At 42.3% G+C, this 22,844-nt stretch overlaps 2 protein-coding genes across 3 annotated transcripts in view; one reads left to right on the top strand and one right to left on the bottom strand.

Moving 5' to 3' along the window:
* The window catches only part of SSH2 (slingshot protein phosphatase 2), a 90,426-nt gene extending 82,756 nt beyond the window's left edge, over window positions 1-7,670 (bottom strand). The window contains exon 1 of the mRNA XM_031506469.3: window positions 7,450-7,670. Coding sequence (XP_031362329.3) covers window positions 7,450-7,512 — 63 coding nt within the window. The 5' untranslated portion in view covers window positions 7,513-7,670. The remainder of the gene's footprint in view (window positions 1-7,449) is intronic.
* The window catches only part of EFCAB5 (EF-hand calcium binding domain 5), a 35,667-nt gene continuing 20,194 nt past the window's right edge, over window positions 7,372-22,844 (top strand). Inside the window, exons 1-7 of one of the 2 annotated variants that reach the window (XM_031506472.3) lie at window positions 7,372-7,480; window positions 8,469-8,503; window positions 11,120-11,419; window positions 14,356-14,931; window positions 18,759-18,915; window positions 19,176-19,239; window positions 20,994-21,064. In XM_031506472.3, the coding sequence (XP_031362332.3) occupies window positions 14,366-14,931; window positions 18,759-18,915; window positions 19,176-19,239; window positions 20,994-21,064 (858 nt within the window). In that variant the 5' untranslated portion in view covers window positions 7,372-7,480; window positions 8,469-8,503; window positions 11,120-11,419; window positions 14,356-14,365. The remainder of the gene's footprint in view (window positions 7,481-8,468; window positions 8,504-11,119; window positions 11,420-14,355; window positions 14,932-18,758; window positions 18,916-19,175; window positions 19,240-20,993; window positions 21,065-22,844) is intronic. The other variant, XR_014949561.1, reaches the window with a different exon arrangement.

The following is a 22,844-nucleotide window of genomic DNA, read 5'->3' as shown; positions in this document are numbered from 1 at the left end:
AGAAGAAACACTGAAGGACAATTCCCTCCCAGCACCAAGGCAGCCACAGAGCTGAGGGACACAGTGGCAGGCAAACACTACAAGCAAGAGATCAAATATTAATATTTGATTCCCATATGCAACTGTACTGACAAATTTATGCAATATTAAACTCGACCGACACTACAGGGGTAGCTACTGTCTTCAAGATTCATTGAGAGGTGGAATTCAGGCTTACACATTCTAGTAATTGCCGCTGAACAAAAATACTGCCAAGGAGGAAGAAATACCACAAAGAACAAAAAGGTCTAAGTTGTCCTGTTTCACTTCACGTTTTGAAGTCACAAGCTTGCTCCCCTATGTAAGCACAACTCAGCTGAAAACGACACCAGAGCAAACTCGAAGTAATGACACTAGATGTTACACAAGAAAAGTATTTGGTTAGAGAGTGAATTAAATAGTTGTTAACCATTCTGCAATGTGAAAGGGCAAAGGGGAGGGCTGTCATTTCAAGATTTGCACCTCACTCAGGAAGACAATACAGCACCTAGGTAGTTTTTTCCTACCACATCTTGAAGCAGTGTATTTAAATACAGTGGTTACAGCATCTCTGAAGAACATGCCCAGAGCTGTTTGTCTTTAAACTATTTAAAACTGTTGAGGACTGCAGAAAGGAAAACAAAAAAGAAAGACAACAACAGAAACAAAGAACAAAAAAAGAATCAATCCTTATTCCAGAAACACCTTTATCTCATCACCTAGCACTTCCTCTTGTACCTAGGTTTAGCTCCTGTCCCTAAGTCAGAGAGCTGAGTCACTTCCCTGCCTGCCCCACAGCAACTCATGAGCTAAATTTCCAGTGTGACACCCTGTTTCCTATTGAAGAGGCTCCAGAAATCAGAACTACTCCAAGGCAACAGCAGGCTCCAAAGGATACCTGCTACTATACAAGAAGCTCACAGACATTAGCTGTGCAGACTCTCTGCAGTCTAGTCTGGAGCTTCAGAGACTTGTGGGAAATTCCATTTTTAGATGGACTGAGTGAAAGGGTTGGTCATGCACCACTCAGAAGAGTCAGACTAACTACCAACCAGCTCTCCTTTGGAAAGCAAAACACTTTACGCATGCAAGGCACATGCCCTATCCCTCCCTCTCATCATCCTGTGAAATGAAAAGATGAAAAGCATGACATGTTTTGTTTCAGGGTTTTTTCTGAAGAATCCTAATGTACACAATTCTCAGATGTCAGCTGTTGAAGCTAAACCAAGCCAGTTGAACAAGTCTTAAAAGTTCTTGCTGCAATTTTAAATATGATAGTTCTGTACATCAGAACAGAAGGACATGGTAGCAGCCAATGAGAATAGGACAGCCACAGTTTCCTGGGACAGGACTGCCTTTCCAAATTAAAATTCACTTTTCACATATTTAATTCAGTTACAAGTTGCAGTCCAACTCCTGAGACAACATCTCTGGAATTTACTTCTTCAAGATTTCCTGTGCTTCTGCATTGGCAGAGCAGTGGAAAGCTCAAGTCTCAAAACCACCTCCTGAGCTTTGGTACGAGCTCAGTACAAGGACAGTATGATCTCTGATAAAACACAAAACAGCTCAGATGAAATACTCTAATGTCTTAGATTACTTCAATACAAGAAGTTTACACTGCGGCCTTGATTCCCCAGTAATTTCACCCTGAAACAGCCCTCACCAATGCAGTAACTTCATTATTTCCATGAAGCCTGAAGTTTAGGAGTGTCTTGGGAGGAGGAGCAGCGCACCCCAACAGCAGCGAGGAGCCACAAGCACAAGGCGTTTCAGCGAGTGCCAGGGGCGTTCCATTAACCGGGGCCACAAGGAGTTCACGTCAGCGGGCATTTGCCAGGAGTTCCATGATCACTGGCATGCACAGCAAGGGCGCGTCTCACCGTGGAAGCAACAAGCTGTTAAACGGTGTGACTCATCTCACAGCAACGTTTTCTGCCTTCCGAGAGGAGAGCAGCCTGCAATGAGCAACGCTGATAAGATGCATATTCAGAGGAATTCTATTTGGGCAAAAAGCTATTGACACATTCAAACCCCTATATACAGAAGCCTGCCCAAATGCTGACTAAAACACATGAATACATGCACTGCAATATTGCAGTATTGTGATAAGACATTTTGCAGATGGTTCGGTTGACAGTAATTTCATCCATTTATATGGCCCAACTCAGAAATGCAAAAATGGCTTTTAGGCCTTATCAGTTTTTATCCCTTTAAAGAGCACTCCAGATGAACAGCTTCCAGCCAGAAGGTAAGAAACAGTGTGTGCCTTGCTTAAATCACTATTTCCAGTAGGTATCATCTCTTTCTTCTCCTGCTTCCAAGGCTCCCCTTTTATGCAAAAGATATGAGCTTCATTGTCACTACTTAATAATCAAATTAAAAGGACACTCAAGGAAATCAATGGCACAGAGTGGAAATACTTTTAATTCAGAGGCTGAACTGAACAACTGGAACACCTGGAGCAGGCAGCTGACCAGCCTAAGTGCTCTTGAGTGGCAGGGCCAGTTCACATGAAGGCAGCACTGGTCACAAACCAGCAGCTCCATTTGTATTTCTTGCTAATGGCATCAGCAAGAATCAGACATGAAGACTACAAAGAGCCCCCTGGCTTCAGCTGGTCCTAGGAGGATGTGGCTTCTTGTGACTGAAGAATGAAACCTTGAGCTGCAGGCTGTGAGCAGCTAAGTGAGCTAAGCTGCCCAAAGGCTATTTCCCTTTTTTTTTTTTCCATTTCCCAAGACAGAAGAGTTGCAGCTTTAGATCTTTCAGGATTTTTTCCAGTAACTGGAAATCCTCAGGCATTACCCCTGCATAAAGGCAGCTCTCTTACACTAAAATATTTCCATCAGACTGCTTTGTGGATGGCAGTCTCTGCTCAAAATAGTATTTTCCACTTAAATAAACATGTCATTGCTCCCAGAATGACTGTAGATGCTACTGTACCCTGCCCTTTTCAACTTATTTTCATTTCTTAAACAGCAAGAATCAATGCTGGTCAGATAATGACTCATTACAGCATCACAAGCTATTTGCATTTTCAAATTTACAAGCTCCTTTTCAAAACACAAGAATTTATGTGCCACTGGAACTCAAGAGGTGAAAACTGAAACCAAGCTATCATTGAGATATGCAACAGAAGGAGTTAGATCTCTTAAAAAAAGATGAAGATTTTTTTCATGCGCTCTGCAAGTTTTAAGAATGTTTCTCTGTGGTTCTCAGTGAGGCCCCAATTCCACTGTCACCATCCTCAGCTGCAAATACTGTTCTCACCTCTAAGAGGATATTGCACTTCATGCAGATCCTAGAGGAAACCTGCTAAGTGTGTACAAGAGGCAGCAGATTCTGCAGAGAAGGACAGGTCTTCTGTCACAGTTTAACCATCAAACTGCTTTAGGAACAGGAGAGGCTCATCACACATGACTGCATTTGCACACACAAAAATTATCTGTTCTCCAACAGCCTGGTCTTGTCCAGCTGGAGAGAAATCATCTTTTAATAACACAATATCACACCCAGCTAGAGGTGGAGGCCTCCTGGTTCCCTCACAGGTCTTTCAGCAGAAGAAGTTTCAAAGAAAGGAAGTTACAGATCACCTCACTGAAACAGTTTTATCTCCCAAATGGTGACAGCTGGCACCAGAGGAAACAGGTACTTGTAGGGCACTACAAGGTTTGCCTAAAGCAGGAATCAGCTCATTCTTCTGGGCCACTGCCTCCAAATACTTCAGTTTTCAGAATGAGCTCTGGCTATACCTGAAACACATCAGCTGGACAAAACCAAGAAACAAGAAATGATCTTTACTGATCAGAGCATCTTTAAATATTAGGCATTCCTAACTTGACTAAATATTTCATAAGAAGCTTCTGATCACCCAGCTACATTTTAGTTCCCTCCAAAAATTAATTATCCATAACCTTATCCATGCAGCAGCAATCAAAAGATTAATTTATTTATTTAAAAAAGGGAAAACAGAAAAATAAGTTCTATGTGAAATAGACTGGACTTATCAATGATTAAGTAAAATCACAATTACCACGTTCTTTAACAGCAATTACAGAACCAGGGGTAGAAAAATGTTATATTTAGTTTCCCCATAAAGAAGTGGGGAAAAAATTTCCTGTACATTCAACCAGCAAGGAGCTTCCAAGCACAACATGACAGACACTCCCAAACACATTTCCAGGACTCTACTTTCTGCTCAAGCTGTTCTCCTGGGACTAAGGTGAGAAAGTCCAATATTTTAGGTTTTACTTTGCTTTAGAATATTTTTTCCCAAACTGTGCATTTTAGAACAATATATACCCAGCGTATCCTCTCTTTTTGGGTCAGTCGGTCCCTTCCAATAAAAGCATATTGTCTCCCTCAGGGCAGGGAAGACAAGTGAACTGTGAGAGCAGCCAGGGCCAGATTGCCTGCCCAGCTTCTTCTCAGGAAGCAGATCTAACAAACAAAAGGAAAATAGTATTTTCCAGAAATTACAGATACCATTTTTTGGTAACTGTGCATCAAAAATACTTTAAAAGGCCAAGAATCAATAGATTATCTCCCATACAGGTTTTCTTAGGAGCCAAGAACTGCACTGAACAATACCACAGCATTAGCACCAAAAACCTCATGGCATCTTTGTATTGTAGCATGGTCCTGTCTGGCACCACTTTCTGCTAACATGGCACATCAGAAGACAACTGTTCTGCTGTAAGGATTGAAGATTGCAGTCTTATTTCTCAAGAGTGACTGCATAACCAAAGGCCAAAACAAACAGCAAAAGTCTGGACAGACAATTAAAGGAATTTTACAAGTCATCAAGCAACCAGAGGGCTGTAAATGTATAATGAACACTTTGCATGAACTACCCTGAAATGAATGCTCATGAGATGCTCTGTGGCAATGAGATCAAGATAAAAACCTATAAATAAAAGCCGTCCAATTTCAGAGTGATTCAGATCAGCTATTCCCCTGAATCTGTAAGAGCCAATTATAAGTTTATAGGGCACACTTAATGCAAAAAATCCAGTTTGAGGACACTAATTTCACCCTTTCTCCTTGTCTGAGAAGTTTATCTCTGAAGCAAAAAGACATCAAGCAGTTTTAAAAGAGAATCCATTTCTGTCCTCAAAATTCTAGAGTGACCTGGAAACAGAATTAGACATAGCCATATGCTTGCACACTGACATGCTTCTCCCTTGCCCACAAGTTGAAGCAGTTACCAGATAATCTTTGCCCAGAAACAGCAAAGACAGACCCTTATCCTACTGACAAAATTATTGAGCAAAATGAGCTTTCATTTAAAGAGGTAACCTGGAGACAGTCAAAGGAAGCCATCATCAGTTTATTACAGATTGCTTGAAACAATTTGACTTAAAACTGAAAGAGCCAAGTCCTCCTGCTGCAGCTGACACAAATCCAGGAGAATGGCAAGTGTGGCAGGTTCAGGACCAAAGCCTTCCTAAGGACTAAAAATGTGTCTGCCCTGCTTACAAACCCTCAGCAGCTGAGGAAGGAGAATCATCTGAAATGACAAAGTTTTGATTAAGAAACAAGAAGTTTGTTGCAAAGGAGGAACACACATGAGCTCTAACAGAAAGAGGGTGAAAACAACCCACCCCAGATATTGAAGAGGCTAAAAGGGCAGCCCAAACCTGAAGTGTGGTAGGAAGTTGCAACAGGAAATGCGAAGTGTTCAAACAATAGCAATTAAGATAGTGACGAAAATCAAGTTCACTTTACACTGCAAGAGAAGTCTGAGAAAGGAGAAGTAATTGCAAAGCCCAAAACCAGGCCAGGAATATACCACACACTTATTTCTGGTACAGAATACACCTCCATATCATGTCATGGGAGAAAGAAAATATAGACACATAAACCCAAGGCTGCATCCTCTGGATTTATCAGGCTCCACAGGGGGTCGTTTTTATATTTAACAACTAAGTAGTATCCAGATATCAGCATGATTTCAATTTAATTTAATTGGTTGGGAAACAGCCTGGCTGTTGCAGATGGAAAAGCTTTAGAGAATACAACTAATTGTTCATATGTATATAAAATATTTAACAAAGAGAGGGTCTATGCATCCAAGTGGGAGAAAGAAGGAAGATGCAACCAAACGGGAGAAAGAAGGAAGATGCCAAGAGAGACCTTTTTATTCTCACTAGATGCATTTAATGCTATAAATGTATGGGAAAAGGAATAGTGGAAAGGGTAAAGAAGTCAGAGGGAGAAGAAATCTCTGAAGTAATGCAGCACATTAATATTTATAGCAGGTAAGTATAAGTGAAATTAATCTGTGTTGCTAAGTAAACATACCTTAGGAGAGACATGGGAATGAAAGAGGGGGAAAAAAGAGGTAAGTGTTCTGACAGCTAAAATGCCATTGGGGCAGGCAAGACCTGTCAAGCAGCTGATCTTGTTTCAGAAGAGGTTACCTAACACAACAAGAAATATTTTCAGAGTAGCTGGCTTTTTCATCCCCCCCCACCACTGAGGATGGAAGCAACTGGGATTTCAACTATTCGCTTCCTCCAAATCAGGCATAACAGCAGTGTGATAATGCATGAGGTTTTTTAAGGATAAATGCTAACTTAGAACGAAGCGTACAGAAGTGAAAGCAAAGCTATTTTCATTCTCATCCCTGACTACATCAGAAACGGCACATGGGGGGGTAGGCAGCAGCTTAAGGGGTTAACATGCAGGGGTTTGTAATAGAGAAATACAAATAACAAACAAAACAACAGCCTGTCCCAAATTTAAGGAGCATAGAAAGGCAGAAGCCTTCAGAGCCGCCTGCCCAACCCAGGGCAACGACGGGAACATCTGTCCTGCCGCACATCTCACTCAGGGATTTGGAATCCGGCCGTTCTGTGTCTCTCCAGGACTAGACACAGCTGTGTGAAGATTATATGCACCGTTCTACAAAAAGGGGGAGAAAACCACCTTAGCTGCCCGCGAAGGCAGAGCCGGGCAGTGGGGATACCCAGAGGGTGCTGTCAGATGAGATCAGCTGAGCACGGCCGGAGCCCCAACCATGTCAGGTCGCTTCCACACACGCTTCCCGCCTCTCCTACCACAATGAACACAGAATAAACCGAGCGGATTTATGGAAACAGCGCTACACCGCCCCATCCTTCACAGAGCGGCTGGGTACGACCGGGACCCTGCGATACCATGAGGGCCGGGAGGGAGCTGCCCTACCCCGGCCCGCGCCTGCTGATGGGCACCGGGACCCCCGCCCGTCCCCTCGGCTGTCAGCAGGCCACAGCCCAGCGGTGTGCGAGCCCCGCTCCCGGGCAGCGCGGCCCGCATCGCCCCCGGCCCGGCCACCGGCGGCACCGGGGGCTGAGGCGGAGGGCGTGCGGCGCATGCGCAGCGCCGCGCGCCGGACCCCAACGGCCGCCGAGCGCCGCGCTGCCCTCAGTGCCCGCCGGGACTCACCGAGGCGCAGGGGCTGGAAGTGGCGCTGGGGGTAGGCGAGCGCTGCACCGTGACCAGAGCCATCGAGGCGCGGCGGGGCCCCCCCGTCCGGCCGGCCGGCGGGGGCCTCACTCCATGGCGGGGACAGGGGAGGGGAGCAGAGCGGATGGTGGCGCGGCGGCGGCGGCCGCAGGGGGCGGCAGCGGCAGCAGCTCCGCGCGCGCCCGCGGCCTCTCGCCGACTGAGGCGCGGCGGGGCCGGGCCGGCCGGGCACAATGAGACGCCAGCGCGCACGCGCCGGCTGTCAGCGCGCGCGCGGCGCCGCCCCCTGGCGGCCGCGCCGCGTTAACCCCCGCGGCGCCGGCGGCTCCTCAGCGCTCCCGGCGCTCCCAGTCTCGGTCCCTGAGGGGGCGGCGATGGCCTGGGGGGCTCGACGTCCTCACCCCGGCCCGTCAGAGGGCTGCGATGGGCTGGAGGGGTCTCGACAACCTCACCCCGGCCCGTGAAAGGGCTGTGATAAACTGGAGGGGCTCGACATCCCCACCCCAATCCCTGAGGGGGCTGCGATGGGCAGGAGGGTCCCGCCATCCCCACCCCGTCCCTGAGGGACCTGTACTGCTCCAGCATTCTCCCCGCGGTTGCTGAAGGGGTTTCGGCATCGCCCCACGGGTCCCTCAGCCTCATAGGTGGTTTTTATTAATTTGTGTCAGCAGGGCACCCTCAGTGTGCCTCCTGGCTGGTGATGGTTTGTGGAATCCCATCCCACTGGGAGCCGTGATGGTGGGTATGGCAACCCCTGGTGAAAGTTGGCATTAATGGTCACATAACGGAGCTTTTCCTTGGATTAGGCAGCAATAGTAACTCCATAATGAAAGCAGCATATAACACCTCTTCATTCATCAATGCACATGCCCAAACACCAAAAACTGTGTCTAATGATTACATTTTAAGCATTCAAACATTCTCAGATGCTGAACTGTTGGGCGTTTGGGGGTCTGAAACAAAGGGTCAAGTGCTATAAAACTTCATTTGCTTTGCAGTTTCAGCCTGGTGCCACCGAATTCATCTGAAGGAGGTAATTTGGATCAAGAATGTACAAAATTCATGGGAAGGAGGTGACTTGGGATCAAGAATTGTCTTGGGCATCGAATGACAACATTACATATGATAACCAGAAACTGTTCTAAACGTTAAACAGAGCAAACTCTCTGTCAGGAGTGTGTATCAACCCACAGATTCCATTTAAGCACATGACTGATGCTCCTTCGATCTGTTCCTCAGGCTGACAGCACTTTTTCCCTGTAAATTTAAGAACTGGAGAAGCCAAGTGGTCTCTCTTTAGGTTATTCCCCAGTTAAAATAAAGATCCGAGAGGCTCCTGTAGCTGGGCTTGGCTGCAATGGGGAAGTCAGCCTTGCTAATGGAGCATTTTGCCTCCTGGTGGACGGGTGAGGATGGAGGACAGACTTCCTAAACTGGACTAAACTGAGTTTAGAGTGGCTGCACATCAAGCCAGGGTCTTGAATGTGCAAATACAGGGCTGCTTTCAGGCCCATAGCTCATGTTCAGATATGTCTGCGTTGATAGAAGACTAAAGTTCCCAGAGTATTGTAGCAGTTCCCTCACCTGACACTGGTGTTTCATTCTGGATTTTGATCAAGTCATGCAGGGATTGCTATCAAGAAATTATTATTTAAACCAGGTTCCAAAGTAGACTTTTGTGTAATTTTCATATACCCTGTAAATCTTCCAGGTATTTGAACAGCAAACACTCTTAAAAAACATTTACCACAGGTAAACAATGGAGTTGCTATCTACAGTTCACTAAAAGTCTGACATATCAGTTATTAGCTACAACAACCACAATTTGTGACAGTTCTCCAGCCTCTAGGAAGGTGTAATTTGCATGTGCAATGTTTTTTTTTTAGCAGCAGAATTTAAATGTGGAGGAGGAAGGTATAAGGCAGATGTATTGGGATTGAAAAGAGCAATTAGAGGGCAGGCTGTGGTCACAGCATCAGGGTTGGTACAAAAAACAGACTGGAAGCTTGTGGCCTTATTCTTTCCTGTGCTGGCAGCACTGTGGTCAACACCTGCTGCTTCAGCCCAGAGTAGCATTTCAAAGAAATAGAGCTGTACATGAGCTGGTTTTGTACACATTTCCAAAACTGACTATTTAATACACTGCAAACATTTCCCTGGCTAACACAACTTATTATTACTACATGTTAGGGCTTTTATTGCATAATCTTGGCATCAGCTGCAAAAGACAACAGAGAGCTCCCAAAATGTATCTTACAGAGAAAACAAAAAAAAAAAGATAGAAGAGGCAATTCCAGGAAAACATCTGTGATGACATATTCAGCTCATTATTTTGTCAACAGTGCAAGTATTTGGTGGCATAATAAAAGGATACACTTTGCTTAACAAAAACATTAAGGGATAACAGCCAAGTTAGATATGGTACAATTAAAACTTTGCTTAACCCATGGGATTCCACTTCCAGAAAAATAAAAATATAGCTGGTTTGATCCATCCTTCTAAGTTATAGCTGTATATTCTTGTTCAGGAGTTGAAAACAATTCACTTTTTAAATTATTTTTAAATTTATGTTTCATTCTCCAGAAGTTTTGTAAGTTAATCATAATAACAACAGAATTCTGAATTGCAAAGGGAAAAACCAAGCCCACCTGGGAGAAGAGATAACAGGAATTAATCATGTGCAAACTGCTTTGAGGAAAAAGTGCACAATCCAGTTTAAATCCTCATTTTAAATTACTCCTGAGCACTAATTTTCTGCTTCATTTTGTTAACATAATTGATGCTAGACTTCAACACATCTTGGAAATGCACTGCAGTAAGCATATTGCCTTCTGATACATTTCTCCAAATAAATAGCAAAGAAATGATAATTTATTACAGTGTATTTTTCACATGAAAGTTGACCTCCTCTATTTCAAGGTTTCTTACAGGCTATCCCATGAAATGGAGTCTAATAGAGGGCAGGGCACCTTGCAGCTGTTCCAATGACAAAAAACCATAGATAAAGTCACAGTTCAGTTTTCCTGCAAGTAGGCAATCTAAAGGTTTTTCCATTTCCAGTATAAAATACAAAGAAAGAAGCAGCATTAGATAAACCTCATTTCCTGGCAGAAATTGTCATAAGTTTCTCAGTTGGAAGTCCTGCCTAACCCAAGGGAATTGCTGAACAGGCACCTGATTTACATTTGTGTAAATGAGTGGAGAATGCCTGTTGTAGATGTTTTTGTCTTTTGCCTTCTCCTTTCCCTGTCATATTATTCTTCAAAGAATATAGGAGAGATTATGAAAGGGGATTAATCAGATTCCTTTAGATTCAGGTTTAAAAGCAGTCTGACAAAATGGCATCATGTTCTCCCCCCTCATTAATGCTTGTGTGCCTTTCCTGCAAGGCTGCTTCAAAGCAACACAAGAAAGCAAGCATGAAAATGTTTAAATTGAGTTTGTAATTAATTTATTTTTATGTCTGAGATCCTCACATCTGGTTTACACTGTTCTCCCTTCAGCTGGTAATGCACTTGAGACAGTTCTGGACTTTGTGAACCTTGAATGTGAAGGTAACCTGTCACTGGCACCTGTGGATTCTCTATTTGTGCCCATAATGTTCTCTGTTGCTATTCATAGTTCGTTCTTGATTTTATTTTCTTTTCAGTCATGTGATGCAATGTTCTAAGTTCAGTACAGAAGAGTCTGTTGGGCTGTGCCAAAGCCAAAAGACAACCTACAGCAATTTTGAATGTGGAAAGACATAGCAACCTTTGGGATTATTGCTTAGCAACTGCAAACACACAGAGGAGTAAAACTCACAGCCCAGCTCCACTGCATGTCTGAGAAATTCCTAATTCACTTCAAGATTTTTAATGGTTCATGGGCATATATTAAATCCCTGTTGATTTGCAAAGCCACTTTGAATGCAAGAGGAATAAGATCTGTTTTGATACCTGCTCCAAAGGTAAGAAAAACAGTTCTTCAAAGATTCAGAAAGCAAATGAGGAAATATTTTTAAATTTTGATTGTATTGAAAAGATCATGTATGAAAAGGATATTGGACTTTTTTTGATGAGATAAATATGCTCTATGAAACACATGACGGAAAGGCAAAATTATTTCTGAGGAATAGAATGTCAAAGAGATTGAACTTTGTTTTTGAAAGGACTTTTATAACTCAAGCACCTAGAAAATATTTACCTAAACAAACTTTAGTTGTTCCTGGCTTTATCCCATCAAAACTCTCTAACAGAATAAGAATGAAACCATAAGAATATTGCTTATGAGCACATTTGGGTTTTCTACAGAAAACACTGAGATAATATTTTTATACCTGCAGGGATTCCAGCAAGAATATTTTTCTTACAGAAAAGGAGCCAGGGAAGTGGCATCCTACTAAATAATGGAAAGCTTATCTTGCCTTCAGCTTGAACAAAGGCTTACAGGAAACTTTATATCACACTTCAAATTCCCTGGGTGTTTCTAGAGCTTGCCTCTGTGCTCCATGCTTGCTGTTATTTGGTCTCCATTTGGGAATGCCACAGGCCCTAAGAGGTCTCAATATCACTGTTAAATCATAGACTCGTAGAATTATTCCGTTTGGGAAAGACCTCCAGGATCATTGAATCTAACATTTGATCAAACACCATGTTGTCAATGTGACCATGGCGCTGAGTGCCATGTCCAGTTGTTTCTTGAACACTGCCAGGGATGGTGGTGGCTCCATCCCTTTCAATGCCCGAGCACCCTTTCAGTGCAGAAATTCTTCCTTATGGGCCAAATTCTCAACTAAGAGAATCACTGAAGGTTATGAGCCAATGGAGTCTTATAATCCTTCACAAATCCCAAGTTTCATGTACTGATTGTAGCATTCCTTTGTTGTTTATTTTTTAGTTTGTTCTTCCATACCCTCTTAGTCTTCTTCATCTGTACTGCATTAAAGCACTGGGCACAGTTCTCCATGCTCTGCTTCCATTCCTGGAGTTACGTGGATGCCATGGAATGGAGACAGAACAGTCACACTGGTTGTTTCATGTTTTGTTTTGGTCAGATACATGGAGATCCTTTATAAACATTTACTAATCCTCAAAACCATCCTAACAAAAGGTTGAGAACAGTGTAGAAAACATATTCGTCATCTTTCAGAATCAGCCACCTCATAAAGCAGAGTGCAGTTGTCACTTTAACATTCCACAGAAACTGCAGAGGGTTTCATAAAGGATGTTTAAGAAATAACATAAGTATTTGAAACTATAAGAATAGTTTATTTTGGCATCGAAAAACCAGCTGATTTGGAATGTGACCAGAACATTTGGTTAACACCCTGCTTTGAACCAAGGAGTCTGGTTTTACAGCTTGTTGAAATGAACTCACCTAAGCAAGGGACAATTCCTTAGGGTGGGCAGGTTTCCCTTCTACCATTGTAAATCCAGACTCTTTTCCAGCTCATGCCTTTGGTGGCAAAGCCAACTGCCAACCTAAAACTCTCCATGTGGGTCAGGTAGGCAGCTAAAGCCATCCCATTCCCAGCAGGAACGCACCTTTGGAAAAAATTTACTAGATGCCAACAAGCCCATTGAGAAAAAAACCCTAGAAATTTAATGCTGTGAGCATCCCACCCATCCAGGCAGCATTTGTACTCCAACAGTGTTAATGAACCAGAAGGTCAACATATTCATAATTAAATTTGTGTGCCAGGAGGGATGTAGATCATATCTATGCATTTCCTGGGAGGCTGAACTGCTTCAGAACAGCTACAAATGCTTAAATAGGAAGAGCAATACATATCAAAAGCAGTGCTATTGCTATGGATACTGAAAGGCCTCAGTGAAAAGCATTTTTAAATAAAAGCTTGAAGAGGGTAGAGTGGCAACAAGTTCAGAGTGGAGTTTCATCTCTAATTTGGAATGGTGTTAGACTATTTTTTAATATCACCCTTCCCTTGCTGTTGTTGAACACTGAGCTGGGGGATTTTCAGCATGCTGTTGATTTTCCATGCTTTGAATCAAATGGTAGCCAGTCTTCTGCTCCGTTCTGTGTCTGTTAATACCATTCCAGATGCAGACAGTTATGCATGGAGATATATAGGAACATTTTTCAAACTGTGCCTTGTGAGCAGCTCAGTTTCTTCCTGACATTTCACATAATGAATATTTTAAGCAGTAAAGTTCTTGGAATTCTTAAGGGATTATTCTTTTACAGAGTGATCTACAACATAAAATGCTTGTGAGCAACTTAATCACAGAAAAAATGGTATAGGTTTCTCCTTTCTGTAGAAGTTCTGCTGATCCATGTCCAGAGCAAAAAATAGTTGCCACAGTTGAAATTAAGTAGTTTGTGGGACGAGCTTCCTCACTGTTCGTCACAGTCTCAGAAAAGCTGAAGTGGAGGAAGCATGTAGAGGAATCTTGCTCCTGGGTATCTGGATTTTTCCATTACTTGCTTCCTTTGTCTCATAATCCACTGGATTTCCTGGAGGCAGGGAATGGACATAAACAGAAATTATGTGCTGGGGGTAAGAGGATTCCACTGGTTGGAACTGGGGGGACAAGTTCCAAGCACTGCTCACTGCTTGGTTTCTGAGTCTCTAAGTGACCTGGAATTAATCATTCCCCTTTTGTGTCTCAGTTTCTTCTGCCCTAAGAAAGGAAAACATTAATTTAGTTACTCTGTCTCCAAGGGCTGTTGAGATACATAATTAATCTTTATAAATCATTTACTGATCTTTGAAGTAAAGGGTCTGTATTTATTTAAGAGCATAAAGCAGCAGTAACAGAATAAAGAAGAAACATAGAAAAAATATTATTTAATGCCTAACAATGGACTATTATTGTGTCACCTGTTAGGGCACTGCTGCATCTTTTGGCATTACATAACAGCTCCTTTTTTTCTGTGTCACAGTGATTGAGGTATGGCTGCTCAGCCAGAAGAATCAGCCCAATCTGCAGATCCACAAGATCCTGAACTTGGACATGAGGATAGGACTGCAGCAGAGATGGAAAGCAATCAGGGGGGTGATGAACTGCCATGTCCTAGCAATTACACTTCGTGGAAAGAGTGTTTTCATGAAAAGGTACAACAAAGATGTCTTAATCTGCAGGAGACAAAGATGAGGCTGGTTCAAGCACTAAAGGCAGAAGAAGCAAAGGAGAGGAGGAGAGAACCTGGGGACTGGCTGGCCAGAGAGTGGTACAATGAGGAGAAGGAGACACTCGATACTCGCACCTATTTGCTCGACAACCTCCTCCCTACATTAATCCAAGGAGCAGAAAATTTGTTAATGGCAGTGGAAAGAAACCATGTGCTTGTGTCAGACCAAGAACCAACCAGATTTAACCCCATTAATTATCTTGGAGAATATCTGATGAGGCATAACCCTCAGTACAGTGTTCCTACAAAACCAGGCCCATACCTGAGAGAAATGAAGGTGGTCTCGGAGGAGCTCAAATCTTTGAGGCAAGGTACAGCATCACACAGGTGAGAGCACTGACAGTGTGGCTGCTCACAAGGCCAGAGCTGGTGTCTTGGTCTCTGGTTTACAGCCTGGCTGGCAGAATCTTGAGCAAAACACACTTTGTGACCAGTGCCAGGGATGATATTTGTCTCATAAAAACTTGAGAAGCAGGACAAATACCAGAACATGGCACACAGAATGAAACACTAGTTATTCCTGTTTAAGGCAATATTCTGCCCTTCACAAGGATATAATTCCTCTTTAGACTCTGTCTCAATTACACATGAGCAATGCAAAATGCTTCCAAACTGGTCTAGCTTAGTGGCAGCATCTCTTTGGGGCAGGTGTTAGTATCAAAGGTCTGGAGATTCTTCAGATAGTTTCTTTAGTCTTCCAAACTTAATAAAAGCATGACCTTTCTTTCTTCCTTCAGTATGTTTTCTCTTGACCAAGCCAACAACATTGTCCTGACATGTTTGCTGTAGAAAATCCTTCTGGGATTTTTATTTAGGCTTTCCTTTTATATTCTTTTTTTCCTTTTAAAGTACAAACTGTTTTCTTTTTGTTCTGTTGCTTATTTCTGGGCTGTTTGCTTTAGTATAGTACTTAATGAGTATTGGAACAAGGTTCCATGGCACCTTACAAAATACTAAGGTTAAAATGTGAGAGCATTAGGGGAACAACAATACTTTATTTTCATTGCTCTATTCAGGAAAATATAGATGTGAGCTTCTCAGTTCATAGATGATCCAGAGGTGATTGCGATTAATGTCAAAATTACTCATTCACTACTAGATCACTGTACCAGTGTTTGTAGAATAATAACATCTGTTTGAATGACTGTCTATTTGCATAAATAGTTCATACACCTTGAAAATTGGTTTCAGTGTCAGGAATTAGGGAAGTAAAATGTTGACATGTCTTATGCAAAAACCCTAACTGAAGATAATTGAAGTTCCCAGTATTATAATGCTTAAAAGGATATGTTAAGTCTCTCTATCTGACTTCTGTCTCCACATTTCCATTAAACATACTGCTGCAGTTTGTAGGAACATGCCTGACGTGAATATAACAAAGCAGTGTGAAAGGGAATTTCATACAGTCACTGATAAAAGAATTTCAGTTTCATTTTCTATTTTTAAATGTTGGTCCAAGAAACAAATTAGCTGGGGAAATATGTCTTTCAGTTTTCACTCAAGCACAGGCTGTTCTGGGGGGATTTTTAGGATGTCAGCCTTGCCACACCTTTGCTTTGGGAACAGTTTAATATTCCTGTTGCTTCACAGAGGGACACCTGGATACAGGACCATATCTCAGTTTTATTTTGAAAAAGAGATTGAACTAAAATACATAAAATTTCCTGGGGTTTTAGATTGGGCTTTTGCTTGGTTCTGTTTTATGGGCTTATTTTCCCCTCCTAAAATACTCTTGGCTTTCATTGTGAATCAGAGCTTGTTTCTGGAGAGGACAGATTTTCCTATTGAATACAAAGTGTTGGCTACCCATGACCTGTTATCTTGACCTTGGCTGTTAAGCCCATCTTTACATTTGGAGACAGGTTCTCCATTTGTAGCTCTCAGAGCTGAGTCAAAGGAAGTGACTGTCAAGGCTTACAGAAATAAATATCTCCATAGACAGCATTGCCAGGGGGGTTCTGTAATCATGGCTGCAGCAGGTTTTGCATATCCACTGGTAGTAGTATCATGGGATTTGCATTCACAGCAGCTCAGGATTTACATATTTGTGATGACTGTATTGTGGGATTTGCATGGGATTCTTAAATCACAGCAACACAGGATTTTAACAACACCGCACAGCAGTGAGACTCCTCATGTGAGTCACTAGATTTCAAACAGGCCAGAATTGTTACAAGAGAATGCCAGTCTGTGCTTAACACCTCTCACATAAGCACCAGAAAGGTGAGGAATAAAATTCTGGCCCAAATGAAGGTCCTGGAAGCCTTGGCATTACCTTCAGGCAAGGCAGGACTCATCACAGGTTCCCATTTAACACTTTTCCATCCTCAGTGAGCTCTCTTGGACCTCCTCCAGTTTTTCCTTAACTGCTGCCTGATTGGGAGTCAAGGCAGGAAGGAGAACAGATGGGAGAAATTCCTTATGCACATAGACTGATACCTGAAACAGCCTTTGTCCAGGGATGGGAGTCCTTCAGGCTGAGTCACTCATCCCTGTGTGGGAGGCAGGCAGCTCTCTTCCTGAGGAAACATGTTTGGTTCTGCAGGGAAAAGTCACCTCGCTGCCATCTCATTTTTCTGGAAATATCTGATCCAAAAAGAGCTCACTTTGCAATGGGTGGTGCCCAGTACTGTTACCCCTGATTTGCCATTATTGTCTGTGGGACACCAGGCAGAGGATGCAGCTGCCCAGTTTTAGGACCCTAGAAATGAATGCAAAACTGCAGCCCAGTGCAGCACAGAATGTAACTTGTGCTGGACACTACCCAAATTAACCACCAGAGCACCTTGGCAGCTCTGAGCACAGCCCAGGCTCTGCTTCCAGTTTGTAGACAGCTCCAGAGGAGGAGCCACCTCTACAAATAGTCTGGTTTTCTCTTTCTGCTGCAGCATACATTGGAGAAAAATCTGTTTGTCCACCTGCTGCATTTTGTCTCCAACTCTGAGAAGGAGTCAGAAGATGGGAAAATATTTTACCCTCCCCCTGCTATCAAAGTGCCCGAGGCTGAGCTGCCTCAGCAGCACTTGTGCAATACCCACCATCGATTAAGGAACCAAATGATTCATTAAGAAAACTCTGTGATAAATGGCCATGAAGAACAAGGACCTTGTGACAAAACTGACTGATCAAAGTGTATTGCTGTGACATGTAAAACAGGTCTTTCTGTTCATTAAAGAAAATATTGATGGGTTATAATTTGTAGGATGACCCTGGAGGAACTGCCCCGGAAGAGGGCAGGGACAGGATCAGCCCATTTCACAGCATGTGAAACACAGGGGGAAGAAGGGAGCAGGAATTGTTAGCTAAAATACAGTTTAGGAATTCTCAGGTACAGAAGTAGAGCAATTCTCCTTTCTCTGAGTAGCTGCAGAGGGTGTGAAGGCCATGAAGATGAGTAGCTGCCTCAGTGCAGAGAGAATCCAGCACCCTCCATGAACAGGAGCTGTTCTCTCCATATGAACTGATCATTTGGCTCTAAGCATGTTGACCTTCCTAATGGGTTTTTTCCCCATTTCATAAATTAACAAGGTCAAAATCAAAGCAGATGAGTTGAGGGTCAATTTTATTCACTTCTTTTGTTGTGTGAAATGGAGGATTGGGAAAAACATGGCTGGGTGTTTCGAGAAGCAAAGAAAAGCAGGAAGAAAGGGAGCTGGCTGGCAGTCCAAATCTGCAAACTCTATATGTTCAAAATGATGGAGAGGATGAGGTATTATCCCTGTGCTAAGGCAGTGAGGGCTCTATTATGTGAGGCTGCTTCAGAAATTTTTTTGAACATTGTTCTTTGCCAGTGAAGTGCTTGTGTGAAAAGGTACTTGGGTTTGGAGACAATGAAGACTGATGCAATTTTGTTGGTAAATCAACTGTAGCAAAATTATGCACCTGTCTCCCTGCTGGAATAGAAAGGAAATTGAAGGACATCTACACAATAAATGATGAATGTCATTATAAATGTGAAGGTAAAAATGTGTCACTGTTGAAATGACACAAAACTAGGAGAGCTGCACAGATGATTTTCCATTAAATGTCTTCCTCATAGACAGGAATTTCAGCAAAGAGTTGCTTCGTTTTGTTTTGTTCTTTAGGGTAGGCTTAATCAATCTTAAGTATGCTTATGATGGTCTCTTTCTAATCTATGTTCCCATGTCCTACAGGCTAGCTGAGATGAAGGCTGAGGTAAAGAACAGACGTGAGAAAAGGGAGGAGATGGAAAGACAGAATGCTGAGGAGACAGCAAGGAGAAAGGAGGTGTTGGCAGCTCTGTTCAAGGAGTGGACAGTGGATAGCCATGACAGAATCCCAGCAGCACTGGTAACTAGGGGACATCCTGCTGTGGTTGTTGCAAACAGGATGAAAAGGACATTTGTGCTAGTGCTATGTGCCCTGGCATGGCAGCATGGGTGATGGCTCTGCCACCACAGGATCAGAGGACAGGGCATTGTTCACAAATCTTACCTATGTGTAAGACCCATGACTGGCCCATATGTCTGATTTTTCTGGGTGATTTATTTTAGTAACAGTCTACTGTTGTCTATGTGACACAGGCCTTTGACTATTACCTTGATTTTTAGGTTCAGAGTGCCATAAGGTTTTTTCCAGATGTCACTGATTCTCTTCCTGAAGATATGCGAAAAGGCAAGTTCTCAATGTATCTTCCTTAGTTTTATTGCTGTGATCTGAATTCTGATATGAACTGTGTGCAAACAGAAAATGGATTTGATAACAGAGAAAGAGTCTCTAAGGGTAGTTACACTAGGATATCAACCATGAATCTTGAGATAGATTGGAAAGAGATTGAACCACCATGTAATTCATTCATATGATCCTGAAAAGTATGGGAAAATGTTTAAAAAAAAATCTTTCAGCTAGATAGAAAGACCAGATGCAGACTTTATCCACTTACATCCTTTATTAGCCAGACATTGCCATGTGCTTACTGCTATTTTTAAGAATCACTATACCAACCTCCTCCTCATGGGAGGTCTTGGAAATGCTGGCATACTGGGAGATATGGAACAAAGATGGGATCAACAAAGTCTGACAGTGTTGTTACCTGTTTTGGTTTCAGGGGAATTGCTGAGGTTTACCTAATGCTCCACCCAATAGCTCATCTAATCAAGCCATTCCCTTGGCTAATCCCTGGCATCCAGTGACACACAGCCCAGGGCCTCTGTACCAGAGCACTTAGCTCAGGAAGATTTCCATAACTCCTGTCCACTTTATATAGCTCACACTTGACCTCCCCAGATGATGATAATTTAATAGAACCAGGAACACTGAAGTGGCAACACAAGCCTGCTGCTAGTCCTGTAATGATCATCAGTGATAACAAATGTGTCTTTGATGGCTTGGGATGATAAACAGGACACTCCAGAGTGTTTTTGTTGCTGCTAGAGTCACCTCTGCCTGGAGCTCATCCTTGGTCAGCCCTGTCTGTATTACAGAATTGTTCCTCTGAGTAATCATCCAATATTGGTAGGATGTTGTGTGACTGCCAAACACAGCCCCTGTGCTCCTGCTGTGGGGATGTGGTTCCCTAGTGCAAACAGACCCTGGGACAAGAGATTGTGAAGGAATTTCCTGCTCAGATATTTGCTCTCCAGATGCTGGAGGTGCTCTCTCTACTATTTCTCTAATAGGATCAATTTCTTAATTTTTTTCACTTAATAGCATTTAATGTACATTAACAGAACATTACACTCTGTTTTATACGTCAATAAAGATAATGTACAGTTTAGGAACATATTAACCAACAAGAGAGAAATGCATTCTATGATGGATTTTCTCATTACTCCTGATGTATTTAGAAGAAAGAACAGAAAAACAATGCTAACAGAAATAGCATGTCTGTTCTCAAAGAACTCATTTAGAAACCTATATGGATGTTTGATGTCTCTTCTCAGTTCCATTATAGCAACCCAGAAGCTGACCAAAACATACTTTTGAATATGATAATCAGTAAAAATATTCTCATATTCTTGAGAAAATTACTATGATTTTCAGATTTTTCTCTTGCAAAGCAGAATCCCTGTCTCCAGAGTTCTAAGGCAGTTTTATCTGTTTGTTAAATCAAAAATCATTTCCTCCCTCACATAATTAGTTGTAAGTGCTGTTAAAATCATCGCAATTTGCACTAACTTACGTCAAGAATAAATATGACTCTACAGTTCTGAATAGCTAAATGGAGATTCTCAGCAAGAGAAATGCAAGCAGATTTAGATGGTCTCTGTACAGTCAGATGCTTCAGCTACTGTGGGATAACCTCAAATAAATGTCATCCAACATGAGAAGAAAATTAATGTAACAGCACATTGTGCAAAAATATGTGTACAATATGCAAAATCACAACTGTTGCTTTCTAAACCAATATCCCTTCATTTTTTTACCAGCAACCCGTGACAGGAAGCTGAAAATCTTAAACACATTGGAAAAAACAGTATACCTAGTTGAGTTCACAAAGGTGAGAAATTAAATAAGAGCATTTGGTTCAGAATGTGGAGTTTATTACAAAGTGTCAGCATTTCCCTGGGGACAGCCCAGAGGGGTAAGTGAAGGGCTTCCCTTCTCCATCATCCCAGGTAACTGGCTGTATCTGGAATTTCACATTCAATTTCCATCCTCTGCTCTCACAACACTTCCTTGCTGCTCTTTGGGAAGTTACTCCTGGGGCAGTGGTTTTTAGGACACCCCTCCCCATCCCTTTCTAAAAATTTCAAAACCCTGAATCACTTGTCAATTCAGACTTTGATTGGCTGCTGACAGGAGGGTCTCACTACAACCATTAGCCTGGGATAATTAATAACAACCTCACAGTATTTTTATTTCTGACTAAGTTCCATTAACCAGGATGAACCAAGCCATGAAGACCTGGGATGAGAAGCCTTTGTCCTGAACTATTACTGGTCTGAACCATAAACAAACTGCAACAAATCTCATAAATGAAACATAACCAAGTAATTTTAAACTCAGAAGCTGCCATTGGAAAACATCAGAAGTGTAGTTTTAACTCATAAAAATCATAAATGTAGTTGGAAGTTTCACCCCATTACTCTGCTGTTCCTCAAGCTGAAAGCAACCAAATTGGTCCAAACGATATTGAAAGCTGTCCAGGCCAAGCTTTGCCAGCAATTTCTACCTGTGACAGAGCTGGATTTTAAGGCTGGGTAATTAAACCTGTAAAGAGGGGTGTTTAGGATAGGAATAATGGCAGACTCTCATTGCAGCAATGCTAGTGGGTGCTGTTATAATAATTAAAACCAGAGTATAAAGCAGCTGTGCAGAGACTAATTCCAAGCAACCATGTGTGATGTTTTGTGCCTTCTTCCCTCTCAGGAGACTCACATGTTTGGTATTTTGCACAGAGATGCATTTTTATGGTAACTTGTTGAAGGTTTTTTTAAGCATGAAATGAGATATTTTTGAATTTAACCTCAGAATTATTGCATCTAATTAAGAAGACTATTGTGGATAATGAGAGCCCAGAGAATTGCTTTTGTCACTGCAATGAAGCATTAGACCACAACCTCTATGGTACATATATATAATCACTGAATGAATTCACACTCCATTAGCATTAGAAAACTGTTCAAAATATACTTTGTGTACTCTTTATTTTAACTCAGTTAAAGATATGACAACAGGGATCAGAAGCACAAAAGACATGGATTGTCAGGCTGTCTGATTTGCCAGGAATGTTCTCTTAGAACACATTCTCTGATTCTTTTTCCAGTCCAGTTTTAATTGAATCAAATGATGAGGCTTTCATCTCTTCCCTTGGGAACTGTTCCATCATCAGGACAGGGCTGCTTCTAATCTTCAGCTACAATTTACCTTTGTTCACCCCTTTCCATCATCCACCAAACCCAGAGATGATCTTCCTCCACACTGATCACGGCCCCTTCCCATGTGGAAAGCATTGCTTTTAATGGACCTTAAAATTAAAAGGCACCTTTTTTTTCCCCCTGAATTTAGTGCAGTTTTGGGTTACTTAAAGGCTGTTAGAAACTCAGTAGAGAGACCTCACACATCATTGCTTTTCAGGTTTGGGGTGTTTTTTCAGAAATGCAGAACAGTGGCTGTTGTATTCTTAAATCCTTTGTGACAACCTGGTGGGGTCTTTTATATGAAAAACATTTAAATCCTCGAGAACAGCCCTTAATGGTTTATTTCACAAGCTTTGTGCTCTAACACACAGAACCCCCAGCAGTCTGGCACAAAGCTATTGACACCAAGGGAATTGC

The sequence above is a fragment of the Lonchura striata genome, chromosome 19, assembly GCF_050655825.1.
Source record: "Lonchura striata isolate lonStrDom1 chromosome 19, ASM5065582v1, whole genome shotgun sequence".
NCBI lineage: Eukaryota > Metazoa > Chordata > Aves > Passeriformes > Estrildidae > Lonchura > Lonchura striata.
This window is presented reverse-complemented; position numbering and strand designations above follow the sequence as displayed.